The sequence below is a fragment of the Megalobrama amblycephala genome, linkage group LG7 (genome assembly GCF_018812025.1).
Source record: "Megalobrama amblycephala isolate DHTTF-2021 linkage group LG7, ASM1881202v1, whole genome shotgun sequence".
In the NCBI taxonomy this organism is placed as follows: domain Eukaryota; kingdom Metazoa; phylum Chordata; class Actinopteri; order Cypriniformes; family Xenocyprididae; genus Megalobrama; species Megalobrama amblycephala.
The window spans coordinates 185,001-201,062 of NC_063050.1; the positions used below are offsets into that span (position 1 = coordinate 185,001).

General features: G+C 38.3%; 3 protein-coding genes across 3 annotated transcripts in view; 2 read left to right on the forward strand and 1 right to left on the reverse strand.

The window, feature by feature from the left end:
• The window catches only part of eri2 (ERI1 exoribonuclease family member 2), a 4,177-nt gene extending 3,710 nt beyond the window's left edge, over positions 1–467 (reverse strand). The window contains exon 1 of the mRNA XM_048195595.1: positions 238–467. Coding sequence (XP_048051552.1) covers positions 238–260 — 23 coding nt within the window. The 5' untranslated portion in view covers positions 261–467. The remainder of the gene's footprint in view (positions 1–237) is intronic.
• Positions 1–9,377, forward strand: part of LOC125271548 (RNA exonuclease 5-like) — a 10,862-nt gene extending 1,485 nt beyond the window's left edge. The window contains exons 2-20 of the mRNA XM_048195594.1: positions 577–776; positions 962–1,041; positions 1,140–1,263; positions 2,321–2,411; positions 2,486–2,596; positions 2,675–2,763; positions 2,837–2,952; positions 3,038–3,176; positions 3,264–3,358; positions 3,441–3,543; positions 3,916–3,995; positions 4,069–4,198; positions 4,293–4,412; positions 4,480–4,617; positions 4,780–4,872; positions 7,379–7,598; positions 7,723–7,898; positions 7,971–8,098; positions 8,192–9,377. Coding sequence (XP_048051551.1) covers positions 621–776; positions 962–1,041; positions 1,140–1,263; positions 2,321–2,411; positions 2,486–2,596; positions 2,675–2,763; positions 2,837–2,952; positions 3,038–3,176; positions 3,264–3,358; positions 3,441–3,543; positions 3,916–3,995; positions 4,069–4,198; positions 4,293–4,412; positions 4,480–4,617; positions 4,780–4,872; positions 7,379–7,598; positions 7,723–7,898; positions 7,971–8,098; positions 8,192–8,243 — 2,241 coding nt within the window. The 5' untranslated portion in view covers positions 577–620 and the 3' untranslated portion in view covers positions 8,244–9,377. The remainder of the gene's footprint in view (positions 1–576; positions 777–961; positions 1,042–1,139; positions 1,264–2,320; positions 2,412–2,485; positions 2,597–2,674; positions 2,764–2,836; positions 2,953–3,037; positions 3,177–3,263; positions 3,359–3,440; positions 3,544–3,915; positions 3,996–4,068; positions 4,199–4,292; positions 4,413–4,479; positions 4,618–4,779; positions 4,873–7,378; positions 7,599–7,722; positions 7,899–7,970; positions 8,099–8,191) is intronic.
• Positions 9,378–12,280: 2,903 nt separating this feature from the next.
• On the forward strand, positions 12,281–14,674 carry LOC125271553. Its single transcript, XM_048195600.1, has 4 exons — positions 12,281–12,502; positions 13,628–13,759; positions 13,885–13,995; positions 14,098–14,674. The coding sequence occupies exons 1-4, from the start codon at positions 12,286–12,288 to the stop codon at positions 14,529–14,531; spliced, it is 894 nt and encodes a 297-aa protein (XP_048051557.1). The 5' UTR covers positions 12,281–12,285; the 3' UTR covers positions 14,532–14,674.
• Positions 14,675–16,062: the final 1,388 nt, after the last annotated feature.

A 16,062-nucleotide genomic window follows, 5' to 3' on the forward strand; every position in this document is an offset into this window, starting at 1 on the left:
TTTGGGGAGAGGAAAAATATTCCAAAACTTTCTGAAAATACAATATGAGAATTAACTGCACAATTACTAGAAATGTGTAGCTTGGATATTACACAATTTGCATACATACAAAATTTGACTTTGAACCAGTTCTGTAGAATGGCGAAATATATAATAACATATATAATGTGAGTGTGTAGTGTTAATATCATATATAATGTGAGTTAGTGTTCATATGTAACATCAGATGTTTCTTACTTGGCCAGACTCTTTGTCGTCATGTCGCTGATCTTCACACAAACATCTTCTGAGTGACTCCATAAACGCTGAACATCAGAACATGATTATTATAAACCCTCACAAACAAAAACACTCGCGCAGTTTCGAATTACCCGCACACTGAGGCCATTTCCGGTGTCGTGCTGCGCTTCCGGTGTCGTGCGCGTCACGTGTTTGTCAGCGGAGTCTGTGATTGGTCGGAAGCGGAAGTAATCGCACACAGATCAGTGGATCCTAATCGATCTCAGAGCTGTAGATCAGTGGACACATGTGCTGCTTTCCGTCATTATTTACATCGTTATATCGCTGTATTTACAGTGTGCTGACGTCATGACGCTTTACTGATCCGCTGATATGGTCACATGATAATCAGACTGAAGAAGAGTATCATGAAGATCGAAACACCGGCGGATCCACAGATGGAATCACCTTCATCATCCTCCTCATCCTCCTCGAGCAGTAAGAGGAGAGCAGACAGTGTGATGTCAGACTGTCAGAAGAGACTCAAGCTGCATCAGGTGACTCACATTCACTCATGCTGAAGTACTTTTAAAGTAACTAGTAAAGTAACGCATTACTTTTAAAAGTAACTTTACTCAACACTGGTCATTAATGTTCATTAGCCTATTAAGTGCTGAGTTCATATAGACTCTGTGTGTGTGTGTGTGTGTGTGTGTGTGTGTGTGTGTGTGTGTGTGATCAGGATGTGCTGACGGTGAAGGACGTGTGTGATCTGATCCAGTACATCACACTCAAGCGCTGTAACAGAGTGAAGAAGCCCAGGTACACACACACACACACACACACACACACACACACACACACACACACACACACACACACAGTGATTGACAGGTGACAGTGTGTGTTTGTGTGTCCAGCTGGTTCAGTGTCAGTGATGATGCGCGTCTGTCCCGCGTGAACGTGATGATCCTGGACGGACTGACGCAGAGTCACTTCTACAGATACTTCAGTCAGTTCAGACACCTGCAGAGATACAGCTCAGTGAGTCACACACACACACACACACACACACACACACTCACACTCACACACACACACACACACACACACACACACACCCACCCTCTCACACATGTTACTGATGAATAGGGCTGGGTATTGACACAATTTTCACGATTCGATTCAATTTCGATTTCGGCAAATTTTCTAGAGGAAAAATCTCTCCACTAATGCTGTAAACTACACATGAGAGTCAGCTGGTGCTACTGTAATAATACTGAAGGTTAAATTAACTTATTAATATACAAACACTTAAATTACACTCAATGATGTTTTTATTATAAATAAAGTTTAGAGTTACATTATCATATTTCTACTCCAATTCGTTTTTTTTAAATATAAACATTTAAATCACGGCTGATTTATTCAAACATGCATTAAATATTGAAGAACATTATAATGAATATGTAACGGTGCATATCTATATTTATCAGAATGCTGCTTTCTAGAGTTCACTTTTCTAGCTGACTAATGAGTTTATGGTCACTGAATATGTTTTTCTGAGGTAAATGTGACGTCACGTGACATTGTTTACAAGCTGTTTTATTGACGTCTTTCCGAGGTTGAAGCACTGATTGAGCGATTACACGAGACATGATACGGATTTCAGTAAGTTGTTCTGTATATTTTAACATACCTTCAGATGTTCATGTTTATTTCGCTGTAACTGGTATTAAAGCGGAGGAGAGGATGATCACATGCTTCTCTTTAACTGAGGCGCTAAAGCGATCTGTCACGCCACATTAAACAGCGCCAAAACGCTATTTATTTTTTGAATCTCATAATAAGATGGACGTCATTTGAAATCTGAGACTTTGCTTCATATCAAAAGTAACAAAGATTATTGCGATTTATTGGATGGGAGGAGCTACATATTCTGCTCATTCAACTGAAAACAGACTAGACTAATTGGGATTTAAGAATCAATATCGTTTCGTAAAAATGAGAATCGATTAAAATCGAGAAATCAGTATTGTTTACCCAGCCCTAATCACTATATGGAGAAAGCAAAGATCAATCACATGTTTGTGTTTCTCAGAGATGGACTCTGGTGTCCTCGTCATGTGATCCGCTGACCTCTGACCTCCTCAGCAGTAAGGTCACCGTAGAAACGCACATGCCACTGCCGGGTGAGTCGCTGGTTCCTCTCTGAGCCGTCGTTCGCTGATGATCGCTGTCACATGACCTGCTGTGTGTCCCGCAGCCTCGCTGATGTGTCATCCTGTGATTCGCCGCTTCGGATCGAGCGCCGCTGGGCTGAGCAGCTTCCTGCTGACCGAACAGGAAATGATCAAACACAACTTCCCTGTGAAGGGTGAGACACACACACACACACACATGAGACGTACGACTGACACACACTCAATCACTTCTGTCCCATGATGCCGTGCAGGTGGGCGGGGCTGTGAGGGGTTCGTGTGCACCGAGAGCGACGGGCGCGTGACGGACGGCAGTCCTCTGTTCGGCCTGGACTGTGAGATGGTGCGTGTCTGCGCTCGGCTGTGTTCTGCGCTGTGATTGGCCGCGGCGCTCTGAACGCGTGTTTGTGTTTCAGTGCTTGACGACTGAGGGGTTAGAGGTCACGCGTGTGGCGCTGGTGGACGCTGATGGACGCTGTGTGCTGGATGAGCTCGTCAAACCACCGAACCGCATCATCAACTACTGCACCAGGTACACACACACACACACACACACTCACACACACACACACTACAGTTCCTCTTGAAGTGTATCAGTGTGTGTGTGTGTGCGGCAGGTTTTCTGGCATCACTCGCTCGATCCTGAAGCCCGTCTCCACGCGTCTCGTGGACGTTCAGAGTAAACTCCTGCAGCTGCTGCCGCGGGACGCTGTGCTGGTCGGACACTCTCTGGACGGAGACCTGCGTGTCCTTCAGGTACGTCGCTCTCCTCTACACACACACACTCACTGAACTGAACTGTAATGTGTTGGGTATGAAGTGAAGCTGTGTGTGTTTGTGCAGATGATCCACCCTCACGTCATGGACACGTCTCTGCTGTACCGTCAGGAGTTCGGCCGCAGGTTCAAACTCAAGCGTCTGGCTCAAGTGATTCTGAAGTGAGTCTGAACACAAGCTCGTCACGCTCACATGTTCAGCTGAGCTCCAGATTCAGTGTGTGTGTGTGTGTGTGATCGGCAGCCAGGAGATCCAGTCGGAGGACCGCAGAGGTCACGACCCCTGTGAGGATGCGCTGGCTGCTCTTCATCTGGCTCAGTACTTCATCAGGAAGGGACCCAGAGAGGTGAGGAGAAACTCTGATTCAGATCGCAGTGATTCAAACTGCTTTTGTCTCGTCTGATACGAGTGAATAGATTCTTTTGATTCATTTCCTTGTCAAACTGACGCAAAAATTATGGTCTGAATCACTGATTTAAAAAGAAATCTGATTTGGGTGAATCGGTGTTTTGAACAGGTGCTTTTAAATCCATTCTTCTCAATGAATCAGTCAATCTGATTAAATATGTCGGTCTGAATCATTCATTTTAAAGTCTGATTTATCAGTGAATCATTCTTTTGAATTGGTTCATATTTAATGAGTTGTTTTGAATGGGTTCTTCTCACTGAATCAGTCGAGTGTGAACGATTCAGTTGTCTGATGTTCGTTCTCTCTCAGGTGCTTGAGGATCATCATGATGAATTGTGGGATTTTCCTGAGATCGATGATCATGTGATCTCGTCCGATCATCAGCTCAGGTACTCGTCTCTATTTCTGACGCGTGATGCACTGAAGACGTTCCTCTCTGACGGTCTCTCTGTCCAATCACAGCTCTCTCAGCTTCGGCCACGCCCTCTACGGATCCGGCCAATCAGCATTGTTCCTGGGCGGAGCAGCGGAGACGAACGGCTCTGTGTCCAATCAGCAGTGCCGGAGACAGCAGTGCTTCAGTGACAGAGAGGTGTGTGCGGCACAGGTGCTTCTATTGAACTGGTTCAATTCTTTTGGTTCCCACACCTGTATCTCACTGTGTGTGTGTGTGTGTGTGTGTGTAGGTGGTGTGTGTGTTCAGACGGCTGGTTCAGTCGTATTCACTCAGTGTCCTTCGGTTCTCGTCGTTCAGCAACACACTGAATCAAACGACAGCGATGGGACGACAGCTCCACCTGCAGCAGGTACACCACACACACACACACACTTACACACACATGATGGTATGACGCTGACGTGTGTGTGTTTCAGGTGTGTGAGCGTCTGAGGCAGATGTGTGTGTTGTATGTCGGCCTGCTGCCCGCTGACAGCACAGAGAGACACGTACACACACTACTGAAGCGCTGCGGACGCCTGCGGACCGTACGACTGCTGCACCACACACACGGGGTACAACACACTCACTCACACACACTGATACACACTCACTCACACACACTGATACACACTCACTCACACACACTGATACACACTCACACACACTCACACTCACACACACACTGATACACACTCATACACACACACAGTTGTTCAGTCTCTGTGTGTCCGTAGGTTCATGCGGAGGTCGTGTTCGAGCATCTTGAAGGAGCTCAGCTCGCTCTAGATCATCTGGATGGACACCAGATCAACGGCTGCACCATCAAGGTCACACACACACACACTGTTATTGTTTTCAGTTATCTTTATTGTTATAGTTATCGGTGTAGTTTGTTATAGACATCGTTATAGTTTTAGTTATTGTTTTAGTTATAGTTAATTATCGTTGTAGTTTTAGTTATTGTTGTAGTTATAGTTATCATTAAAAAATCGTTATAGTTAGTGTTTTATAGTTATCGTTGTAGTTTGTTATTGTAGTTATAGTTAATTATCGTTAAGGTTATTGTTGTAGTTTTAGTTGTAGTTATAGTTATCGTTATAGTTAATTATCGTTATTGTTGTAGTTATAGTTAATTATCGTTGTAGTTATAGTCAATTATCGTTTATAGTTATTGTTGTAGTTATAATTAATTATCGTTATAGTTATTGTTGTAGTTTTAGTTGTAGTTATAGTTATCGTTATAGTTAATTATCGTTATTGTTGTAGTTATAGTTAATTATCGTTGTAGTTATAGTCAATTATCGTTTATAGTTATTGTTGTAGTTATAATTAATTATCGTTATAGTTATTGTTGTAGTTTTAGTTGTAGTTATAGTTATCGTTATAGTTAATTATCGTTATTGTTGTAGTTATAGTTAATTATCGTTGTAGTTATAGTCAATTATCGTTTATAGTTATTGTTGTAGTTATAGTTAATTATCGTTAAGGTTATTGTTGTAGTTTTAGTTGTAGTTATAGTTATCGTTATAGTTAATTATCGTTATTGTTGTAGTTATAGTTAATTATCGTTGTAGTTATAGTCAATTATCGTTTATAGTTATTGTTGTAGTTATAGTTAATTATCGTTATAGTTATTGTTGTAGTTTTAGTTGTAGTTATAGTTATCGTTATAGTTAATTATCGTTATTGTTGTAGTTATAGTCAATTATCGTTTATAGTTATTGTTTTAGTTATAGTTAATTATCGTTATAGTTATTGTTGTAGTTTTAGTTGTAGTTATAGTTAATTATCGTTATAGTTATTGTTGTAGTTTTAGTTGTAGTTATAGTTATCGTTATAGTTAATTATCGTTATTGTTGTAGTTATAGTTAATTATCGTTGTAGTTATAGTCAATTATCGTTTATAGTTATTGTTTTAGTTAGTTAATTATCGTTGTAGTTAAAATTAATTATCGTTATAGTTATTTTTGTAGTTATAGTTAATTATTGTTATAGTTATTGTTGTAGTTATAGTTAATTATCGTTATAGTTATTATTGTAGTTATAGTTAATTATTGTTATAGTTATTGTTGTAGTTATAGTTAATTATCGTTGTAGTTATAGTCAATTATCGTTTATAGTTATTGTTTTAGTTAGTTAATTATCGTTGTAGTTAAAATTAATTATCGTTATAGTTATTTTTGTAGTTATAGTTAATTATTGTTATAGTTATTGTTGTAGTTATAGTTAATTATCGTTATAGTTATTATTGTAGTTATAGTTAATTATTGTTATAGTTATTGTTGTAGTTATAGTTAATTATCGTTATAGTTATTATTGTAGTTATAGTTAATTATCGTTATAGTTATTGTTGTAGTTATAGTTAATTATCGTTGTAGTTATAGTCAATTATCGTTTATAGTTATTGTTGTAGTTATAATTAATTATCGTTATAGTTATTGTTGTAGTTTTAGTTGTAGTTATAGTTATCGTTATAGTTAATTATCGTTATTGTTGTAGTTATAGTTAATTATCGTTGTAGTTATAGTCAATTATCGTTTATAGTTATTGTTGTAGTTATAGTTAATTATCGTTAAGGTTATTGTTGTAGTTTTAGTTGTAGTTATAGTTATCGTTATAGTTAATTATCGTTATTGTTGTAGTTATAGTTAATTATCGTTGTAGTTATAGTCAATTATCGTTTATAGTTATTGTTGTAGTTATAGTTAATTATCGTTATAGTTATTGTTGTAGTTTTAGTTGTAGTTATAGTTATCGTTATAGTTAATTATCGTTATTGTTGTAGTTATAGTCAATTATCGTTTATAGTTATTGTTTTAGTTATAGTTAATTATCGTTATAGTTATTGTTGTAGTTTTAGTTGTAGTTATAGTTAATTATCGTTATAGTTATTGTTGTAGTTTTAGTTGTAGTTATAGTTATCGTTATAGTTAATTATCGTTATTGTTGTAGTTATAGTTAATTATCGTTGTAGTTATAGTCAATTATCGTTTATAGTTATTGTTTTAGTTAGTTAATTATCGTTGTAGTTAAAATTAATTATCGTTATAGTTATTTTTGTAGTTATAGTTAATTATTGTTATAGTTATTGTTGTAGTTATAGTTAATTATCGTTATAGTTATTATTGTAGTTATAGTTAATTATTGTTATAGTTATTGTTGTAGTTATAGTTAATTATCGTTATAGTTATTGTTGTAGTTATAGTTATCGTTATAGTTAATTAATGTTATAGTTATTGTTGTAGTTATAGCTAATAATTGTTATAGTTGTAGGTGTGAGCAGGCCGTAGCACAGACACTGTAGTTCGCTGACGAGGTTTTTACTGAAATCAGGTGCGGCGTCCCGTACACGAGCTCTGTCTGGATCTGGACGAGCGTCTCTCTGAGCGTCTGAACGACCATCTCAACAGTCACATGATCTACGTGTGTAATCTGTCCACTAAACCGCATCGCCATGACGACCTGCTCCAGACCTTCAGACAGTTCGGCCCCATTCAGCAGGTCACCAGCGCCGCAGAGCATGCTGGGAAACGCAGCAGACACGCCTTCATCAGTGCGTATGAATCCAGCGGAGCTTCATTAATGTGGAAATGATGTTGTGCTGCTTTAATTAATGCTGATTAAATACAGTACTGAGAATCAGTGTGTGTGTGTGTGTGTGTGTGTGTGTGTTGTAGAGTTTAAGTGCGCTGACAGCGCTCAGGCCGCAGTGGGCGTCGCCCTCCAGATCGGCAGCAGGAAGTTGTCAGTCTGTCACGCTCTAACTCCGCCCCACATGACCTCATGGATGCACACACACCCTGTTGCTACGGAAACCAGCCCAGAGACGGCAGAGGAGAGGGAGGAGTGTGATGTGAGTGACAGCTGTCAATCAAACAGAAACGCCTCCGTTGTTTCTCCTAGTAATGAGATGAAATGTCTCCAGGTGTCATGTGACCTAGAGGAGCCACTGCTGGAGCGTCAGATGAAGAAACTGGACGGGAGAGTGGGAAAAGTGTTTCGAGCGCTGGAGAGGAACTGCCTGAGCGTCGTGATCCTGCCTGGAGACAGCAGGTACGTCTCACACACACACAAACACACACACAAAGAGAGTTGTGTTTGAGAGTGTGTGTGTGACTCATGTTGTGTGTGTGTGTGTGTTGACAGCGGCGGCGTCGATCATCCCGGCCTCTGCTTCATTCACATCAAACAGACGTGAGCAGCTGCTGTGACTCCGCCCAGCTCGCCTGTGATTGGCTGAAGAGATTGAGACAGTTTTTATATCACACCTGTGAGCAGATTTTAATGTTCAGAATAAACATGTCTGAAGAGAGCAGATGTGAGGAGTTCTGTCCTGCTGAAAACAGATTTCATTCACAGATGAAAACTCCTCAGCTTTTTGAGAAGTGTTGTTCAATAAGTCCTGTACAGCGTTTCATTGACTCCCTGCTTTAAACTGTCTATAAAGGGTGATATTTTATGTATTTGAGAGAACTTCATCTGTTCATCTGTGTCTTTATGAACTTTTGGAAGCATCAGAGACTGTAAATGGAGGACAGAAATCTCTCAGATGAAGATGAACGATTGCGTTTGTGCTTTTATAAATGTGAAAAAAATGGAAAAGAGCGCAGGGTGTCGAGTTGTGTTTTTGGAAATTGAACTTTTAAAATCAACAGACACACACCTGATTAATACACTATAGATAATAACCTCTTCTTCATCAACTATAGGCTAGGACAAAGAATTTATAAAGAATTTTTAATATAAATTACTGTATTATTTGACGTTTATAACATGAGTGAATGTCACAAATATCGGGCTGAAGCCACCAGAGGAGCAGATTACAGGAGGACAACATGTCTGTTATCATTGAAGCTACTCTGAGATGTCTGAAGTCCGCCATCTTTTGCTTCATATTTATTTGCACTCCATTATGGACAAAAAAAACAAACAGCGAGACATCCTCAAAATATCTTTTATGTTCAAAAGAAGAAATATGGAGCGACATGAGGGTGTGCAAATGAGGACAGAATTGTCACGTTTAGGTGAACGTCTCTAAGATCAATGCTAAAGCGTGCCCCTGAAGGCCCTCGGTTACCGTGATCTAGAACCTGTGATGGAAATATTTTATGTCAACATGAAATGCACAGAAAATGCAGACTAAGGATGCTGAGGTCAAAGACCAGTCACATGATTAGCTTAGATCATTACAAACCAATCACCAGAACTAATCACAATGAAGAAGACATTGATTTTTACTCAACCGTAAGACTTAAATGTGCACGTATCTTTCACTCTGTTGTGACGAGTGATCTCCCGGCCGTAAATAAAACTTCATTTCTGCAAAGAGCAACTTGGAAGTCGTGTCAGGAATACTTTGGGAAGCGAATTACCTCGAAGGTACTGTAGTACTGTATTGGTACTGAGTATTATATATATTATATTGACAACTGGAGGTTGTTTGAATTATCAGTGGTGAAGTCGGATTAGTATTGGGAATTTCCGCACTGATCTAATGCCAAATAAACAAAGTTAATTCACATGAGAGCACTGCTGCAGTATTGAACCGCACAACACTGACCTCATCATCACACACACACACACACACACACACACACACACACACACACATCTAAACCACACATGACCTGACAGATATAATGTGTCGTGAGAAATCACACTTCTGTGACTTTGTACAGATAAAGGTTCAGCTGGAGTAGCGATGAGATGTTGTCAGTGTCATTATTCTAATGTTAATTTTGAAATTTGTTAAGAAATAAAGTCTTACCTCAAAAAGCTCATTTCCTGTCGGCCATTGCACTGTTCTCATAGTGCGCTCTCTCTAATAACACGAGCAAATGCGCTGTATATCACTTCAACACAAACTACGAGCAGGAAATGTCATCGTTATAAGTCATGAAATTACCAAAAAGTACCAATAATTAACGTCTCTGGTAGTGTGTGTGTTCGCTGGGAAGGGTCTGATCATCTGATCTGTTCATCAGGAGCAGTTTCCAGTGTTCATCACTTCATGTTTGTGTATTTCCCAGAGCATCTGTTTTGCCAAAATGCTTAAATGTTTAAGCCATTTGAATATAATTTTTAGGACTTTGGTCAAAATTTGTAAAAAAACTGAGTCGTGGCTTAATGACCATGGGAAAATGTGGGTCTCATGGGAAAACCAGTTGAGAGCCACTGGGGTAAATGTTGTTCCATATCTGCCTTTAACCCAGAAACTGAAGATCAAGTGGAAAATGTGTTGAGTACACTGCATGAGAAGAAGAAACCCCAAACCCACAGAGAGGACTCTGCCTCCTCATTTCACTCGCGTTACTGCATGATCTGCTTGACAAAACTCTGTCATCGCAGATCTATAAATCAAATTATTTTTTGCATTTATGAAGCTCAGCACCCAACGCTCTATCGCTTTAGCCTCAGGGATGCTCAGTGATGCTCTAAGATGCTTTGTGAGCAAAAATGTAGGACTGACATGCCCATTATATTTAAGAGTTTAAAGCTACTTTTAGCCTTAAGACGTTTTGTGAAAATGGCCTCAGGAGATTATGCAGAAGAAATAAGGAAACTAGACGACAAACACAGAACTGAGCAAACTAAGGTCTTATAAACACAGCGAATGATCAACAGAACAGGGAACATGTGGTTAACTCTAAAACTGTTGAAACAAATGAACATGAAAAAGCAAACAAAAACACAATGAAACTGAACATAACCCTTACAGGCTAACTGATGTATCTTTGTTATAAATGTATCTGTAATTTACATTACTGCGTCATGCACGTTGCTTTACACAATATTTGGATGCTCATTTTTAAACTGGATAACAAGATAACCTTAAAACTGTTGCATTTACAATTTCTACCATATGCTCGAGAGACTTACAAGAAACATCATGTGTGTTTCTCCGAACCACTGAAACACACATCCAGACCACATTCACACCTCTGTATCTGCACTGCTGAAGTGTTTTTGAGTATGAAACCTCATCTAAAATTAATAAATAGAAGTGTTCATAACAGATTACACATCTTTCAACCCCCCCCAAAAAAACACACAAACTAGAAACAAAACCACAACATTTCCTTAAACCTCTTTGTCATAATGCATTTTTAAAATCAAGTGCAATGACAAAAGCTATATTTGATCTAAGATGTAATAGGTTTAAAATGTTGCAGACAGATTATCATGCATAAAATACAAAGTAAAAACACAAACATTCCCAAAACCCAGAGGAAGATATGAACTCATGTGAACCTCATACTGTACTGAATGCAAAATACAGGAGATCTTATGAAATAATTAAGAGCTTATGATTAACAAACAGAAAACTGATTGACTGTTTGAGGGAGCAGTTGCTCACCCTCCGGCTATGAAGATTTGGATTTGGAGAAATGTATATTATGTGACCGAGTGCCGTCAGAACGAGTCCGAACACCTGATAAAGACATCACTATAATCCATATAATATAGTGTTTGTTAGAAACAAATCTATCATGCTTCTGGTTAAAATATAAGTTCTCTCTTCATTCTCTGTTCAGAAAGAAATATGCAGAGATCAAACACTCTTTACAATCGAAAACTGTTCTAACACACGAGTGGATGTTGATGCGAGAGGATGACAGGGATCATGGACTGTGTCTCGTACAGAAGTGACGGATTGAGGGTTAAAATGAGAAAAGAGAATGGAAACTAATATCAGACTGATTTCTCAATAACTTCCCATCATCATACCTGATGTAGGTTGTATCTTAAACTCAAGGGTGTCTGGTCCAAAGGTTTGCGTACTGTAGGCTACACTTACAGTTAAACCTCTTTCGTCAAGCCCTCTATACCTTCTTTATACCAGCCTTGACCTATGAGTTCCTGTTTGTTTGTACTTTGATGCTTCTGCACTTCACCAGATGAAAGCTTGTGTGTTCAATTCTAAAGCATAAATGAATTTGATTTTTTCTGGTTAAAAACATTTGTGGTCAAAGGCTTAATTGAAAATGACAAATTCTACACTTTTTTTATCAACTATTGAACAGGTTGGCTTTAGCACACCCTTACAAATAAAAGATTGATTTCCTTATTAAGTTTGCATAATTTACTTGTCAGTTAATAAGCTTAAGTTCATATTTCATAAACTATCCACTTGTTTTATGATGTTACTGTGTTCAGGTCATGTTCTCATGAAGATCCTCCCCTCGGCTATAAACAGGCGCTGAAACAGACACGTTATTTCATTCAGCTCCTGATCAGAGATGGATCTGCACATCTCCGCTGTTCTCGTGTTTCTTCTGGTCACTGCGGGCACAGAGACGGGCCGTGCTTGCAGTGACCCTGAGCACAAACACGGATCCTCACAGCACTCTCACTTCTGTTACGAGTGCACGGGTTTGAACTACTGTGTGAACAAAATGGCGATTTGTCCCTCTGGATTCTCCAAGTGCATGACTTCAACAATCGTAATGGAAAAGGGTGAGTCCAGTGCGATGGGCTGAAATTCACCGTTATACCTGACTGATGGAGAAGCTGCCATGATTTACTGCTGCTGAAACTGAGATAAATAACCAGAGCTGGGTAGATTACTTATGAATTGTAATCAGTTACAAATTACATGACAAAATTTGTAATCAGTAATATAATCTCTTTGATTACACATTTTTGGTAACTTTATCTGACTACTTTTGGATTACATTTAGATTTCTTTTGTGCTAACCCTTATTTGCTGTCATAGATTGTAGGATAATCTTGTGCTTTTTTTTTTTTTTTTTTTTACAGATATAAAGAAAAAATATATTAAAAAAATATATATATTCTATTCACCAACAAGAGCCTCAACAGATTCTTTTTAAAGTGCAATGTATGGACAATTAATCCTTCAAAATACTAATACTAATGTAATAATAATACTAATGTACCTGTTATTTGCTGATAGTAACACTGAATACAACAAAATCACATCTTACAATTTTAAAACATATTTACTTAAAATTAAGTAAATTTAGAAAACAACATTACAAAAATATTCTTGTTGTTGCAGATTTCTGTGCATGATTCCACACCCAGAAAAACTCGAAGAATCACAAACGTTTATAAGCGGCAGGTTTATTATTAAAAAAAATGAAAAATTAGGAGAATCAATTATTTGTGAACAACTTACTGCCATTGTGTAAATAATATGTAATCATGTAATCCATAAAAAAGTAACTGTAATCTGATTACGAGTATTTTAAAAAGTAGTTTGATCTAATTACAAGTATTTGATTTTTGGAAACTGATTATGTAATCCAGATTACATGTAATCTGTAACTACCCAGCTCTGTGAATAACTCATCACAGAACTGCTGCTTATTTTCTGGCGGAAATTATCAAATTCAGTCGCAGAATATTCTGCTATTTAATTAGCTTTTCTTAGTTTCAATAACAATACAATTTGTATTAAAAATGTGGTTGAAATTAGAAAAACGTAAAATTCTGTATTTTCTATTCTGCTTTGCAGTTGAGATGTTACTTTATCAGACAGACTTTTCACTGCTTTGTACATTTCCCATCGAAACTGTGCAGTTTAACTAGTCTCTCCTGTATCATTCGCGTTTTTAGGTGGAACTAGTTTGAAAATTAAGAAAAAAGAATGTATTGATGAATGTCAGAACGGTTCCTTTAACTACGGCATATTGAAGACGGCTTATTCCTGCTGCGACACCGACTTCTGTAACGCCAGAGATGCTCCAGGTACTGTGCAAATACACTCATTTTACTGTCAAGAGAAACGAGACGTGATTTCTGTGAAGGACTGACAGCTGAAGGAGTGATATTTGATTAGAAAATAATAAAGAGAGCTGGTTTTGCTCCGACAGATCCCAGACTGAACACTCCCAATGGACGGACGTGTTATTACTGTGACGGACAGAGCTGCTCGAACACAGTGAGCTGTTCCGGCACTGAAGACGCTTGCATTACAACCACAGGTTGAACATTTTTAGGACATTAATAGGACTTATTATTAAACTTTTGATACATTTCACAATGGTCAACTCAGACTAAAGCTCTGTTTTCTTGCTTTTCACCAGTGACACTCGGAGGACAACAGATGCTTGTAAAAGGCTGTATCACTAAATCTATATGTAGTCTCCTAAAATGCTCCTTTATTAAGGACCTCTCATGTTGTGAGGGGAACCTGTGTAACGGCGATAAGAGCGACACACAGGCCGTCACCCCGGGCTTCATATATGACGGTCTCAACCAGAGCGTCACCCAGAGCCTCATCCAGAGCTTCACGTATCACAGCGCGAAGAGCACCACCCGGAGAATCCCGTATAACGGCGAGAAGAGCGTCACCCGGAGAATCCCGTATAGCGGCGAGAAGAGCGTCACCCGGAGCTCCAGCATGCATAAGGGTGCGAAGAGCGACACCCAGAGGATGACGTATAACGGTGCTAAGAGCGTCACACACAGCTTCCTGTTCTCTGCTCTCCTACTTCCTGCTGCACTGATTCTACTATGAGACATACTGCTGGAAAATTAAAAATTAAAAAAGCAGGAAAAATCTCATCTGTTTTTTTTTTTAATAAGTTTGTAAAACTTTGTTTAGTTAAAGATCACAAAGGCAAAAAGAGAAATAACTGGATATGATGATCAATAAAATATTCCACAAATGCTTTTGTCTCTTATTTTATTCAATATCTAGCATAAGCACAACTAGCATAAGAGGTACGAAGGGAAACCGTACATCATGTGATGAGATTTCAATTTGTTTCTTAAATTGAGTTTAGATTCAGTATTGATTTAGTTGTAAAGACTTGAGGTAAATGTCAGATTTTCTTAACCCTCTGCAGCACAGCGTTGCCCTCAGGCAAGTTTTTCTCTAAATGATTACAACTAATTAGGAAGGTGGAGACTCAGTAAGGTGTGTGGGACTCACTATCAAGAACCATCTGAAGGTGGGACGTCCTGTTCTGACACACGGTCACATGGTGTGAGGAGAAGGCGAGATTATTTGCTTTAGTAATCTTGTTTAAAATGACATGAACTGTACATAAAAAAAAATATGTGTGCATGTATGAAGGTGTAGATAAGACATTTGTCAGGTTTCATGAAGATGTTTAGAAATTAAGTTTTTCTTTTCATTGCCTCAGGGCAACGTTGTGCGATAAGGGGTACTTTGAGGATGTTTTGGACAATTCCTCACATTGGCCATAATGTGTTATAAGATGGGAAGATGCAGGGTTCATGTGCAGGAACACTAAAAGTGATGTGCAAAAATGGTAACAAATCTCTATTTCACAGCAGAGAAGAACTGCTTTTTGAGTTTCGTACGGAGTGAAATCAAAAAACTATCAACAAAATGTTCCCAAATGAAGCAAAAAATGGTGTGGAACTGGCATAAAGTTGGTTTGACGTCAGACGTTTGATATTCGCAAATTTAGGGACCGTCTCTAAAGTTACATCCGAAATTGGTATGCATGATTCTAACTTCAATAACATTTGAAGGAAATAATTTACAGTCATAAAACCAACTGTAAAGTGTTCATCTACATGTCAGCTATGATGCACACCTTTTAGATTTTTAATATTTATTAAAATAAACTGTCAAATCATGTGTAAAAATGGCTATTTTTCACTACTGTATACGCTCATACAAAAATATGCCATAATTTAAAGCTCAATAACATTTGAAGGGAATAATTTACAGTAATGAAAAATAGCCATTTTTACACATTTGACAATTAATTTTAATAAATATGAAATATAAAAGATGTACATCAGAGCTGACATGTAGATGAACACTTTACAGTGGGTTTTATGACTGTAAATTATTTCCTTCAAATGTTATTGAAGTTAGAATCATGCATACCAATTTCGGATGTAACTTTAGAGACGGTTCCTAAATTTGCGAATATCAAACGTCTGACGTCAAACCAACTTTATGCCAGTTGAGGAATATTTTCATCAACATGTGTGCAGTAGAGGGTTAAGGTAAAAACTCAACTTATGCTGAAAATTATACAATCCTCTCAATATGGTACATTAGTGTC

Bases quoted from the DNA above. Each gene is read 5' to 3' on its own strand.
- LOC125271553 (XM_048195600.1), top strand. From the start codon at position 12,286: ATGGATCTGCACATCTCCGCTGTTCTCGTGTTTCTTCTGGTCACTGCG. The intron at 13,760-13,884 runs GTACTGTGCAAA...TTGCTCCGACAG, and splicing joins TAACGCCAGAGATGCTCCAG to ATCCCAGACTGAACACTCCC. The intron at 13,996-14,097 runs GTTGAACATTTT...GCTTTTCACCAG, and splicing joins CGCTTGCATTACAACCACAG to TGACACTCGGAGGACAACAG.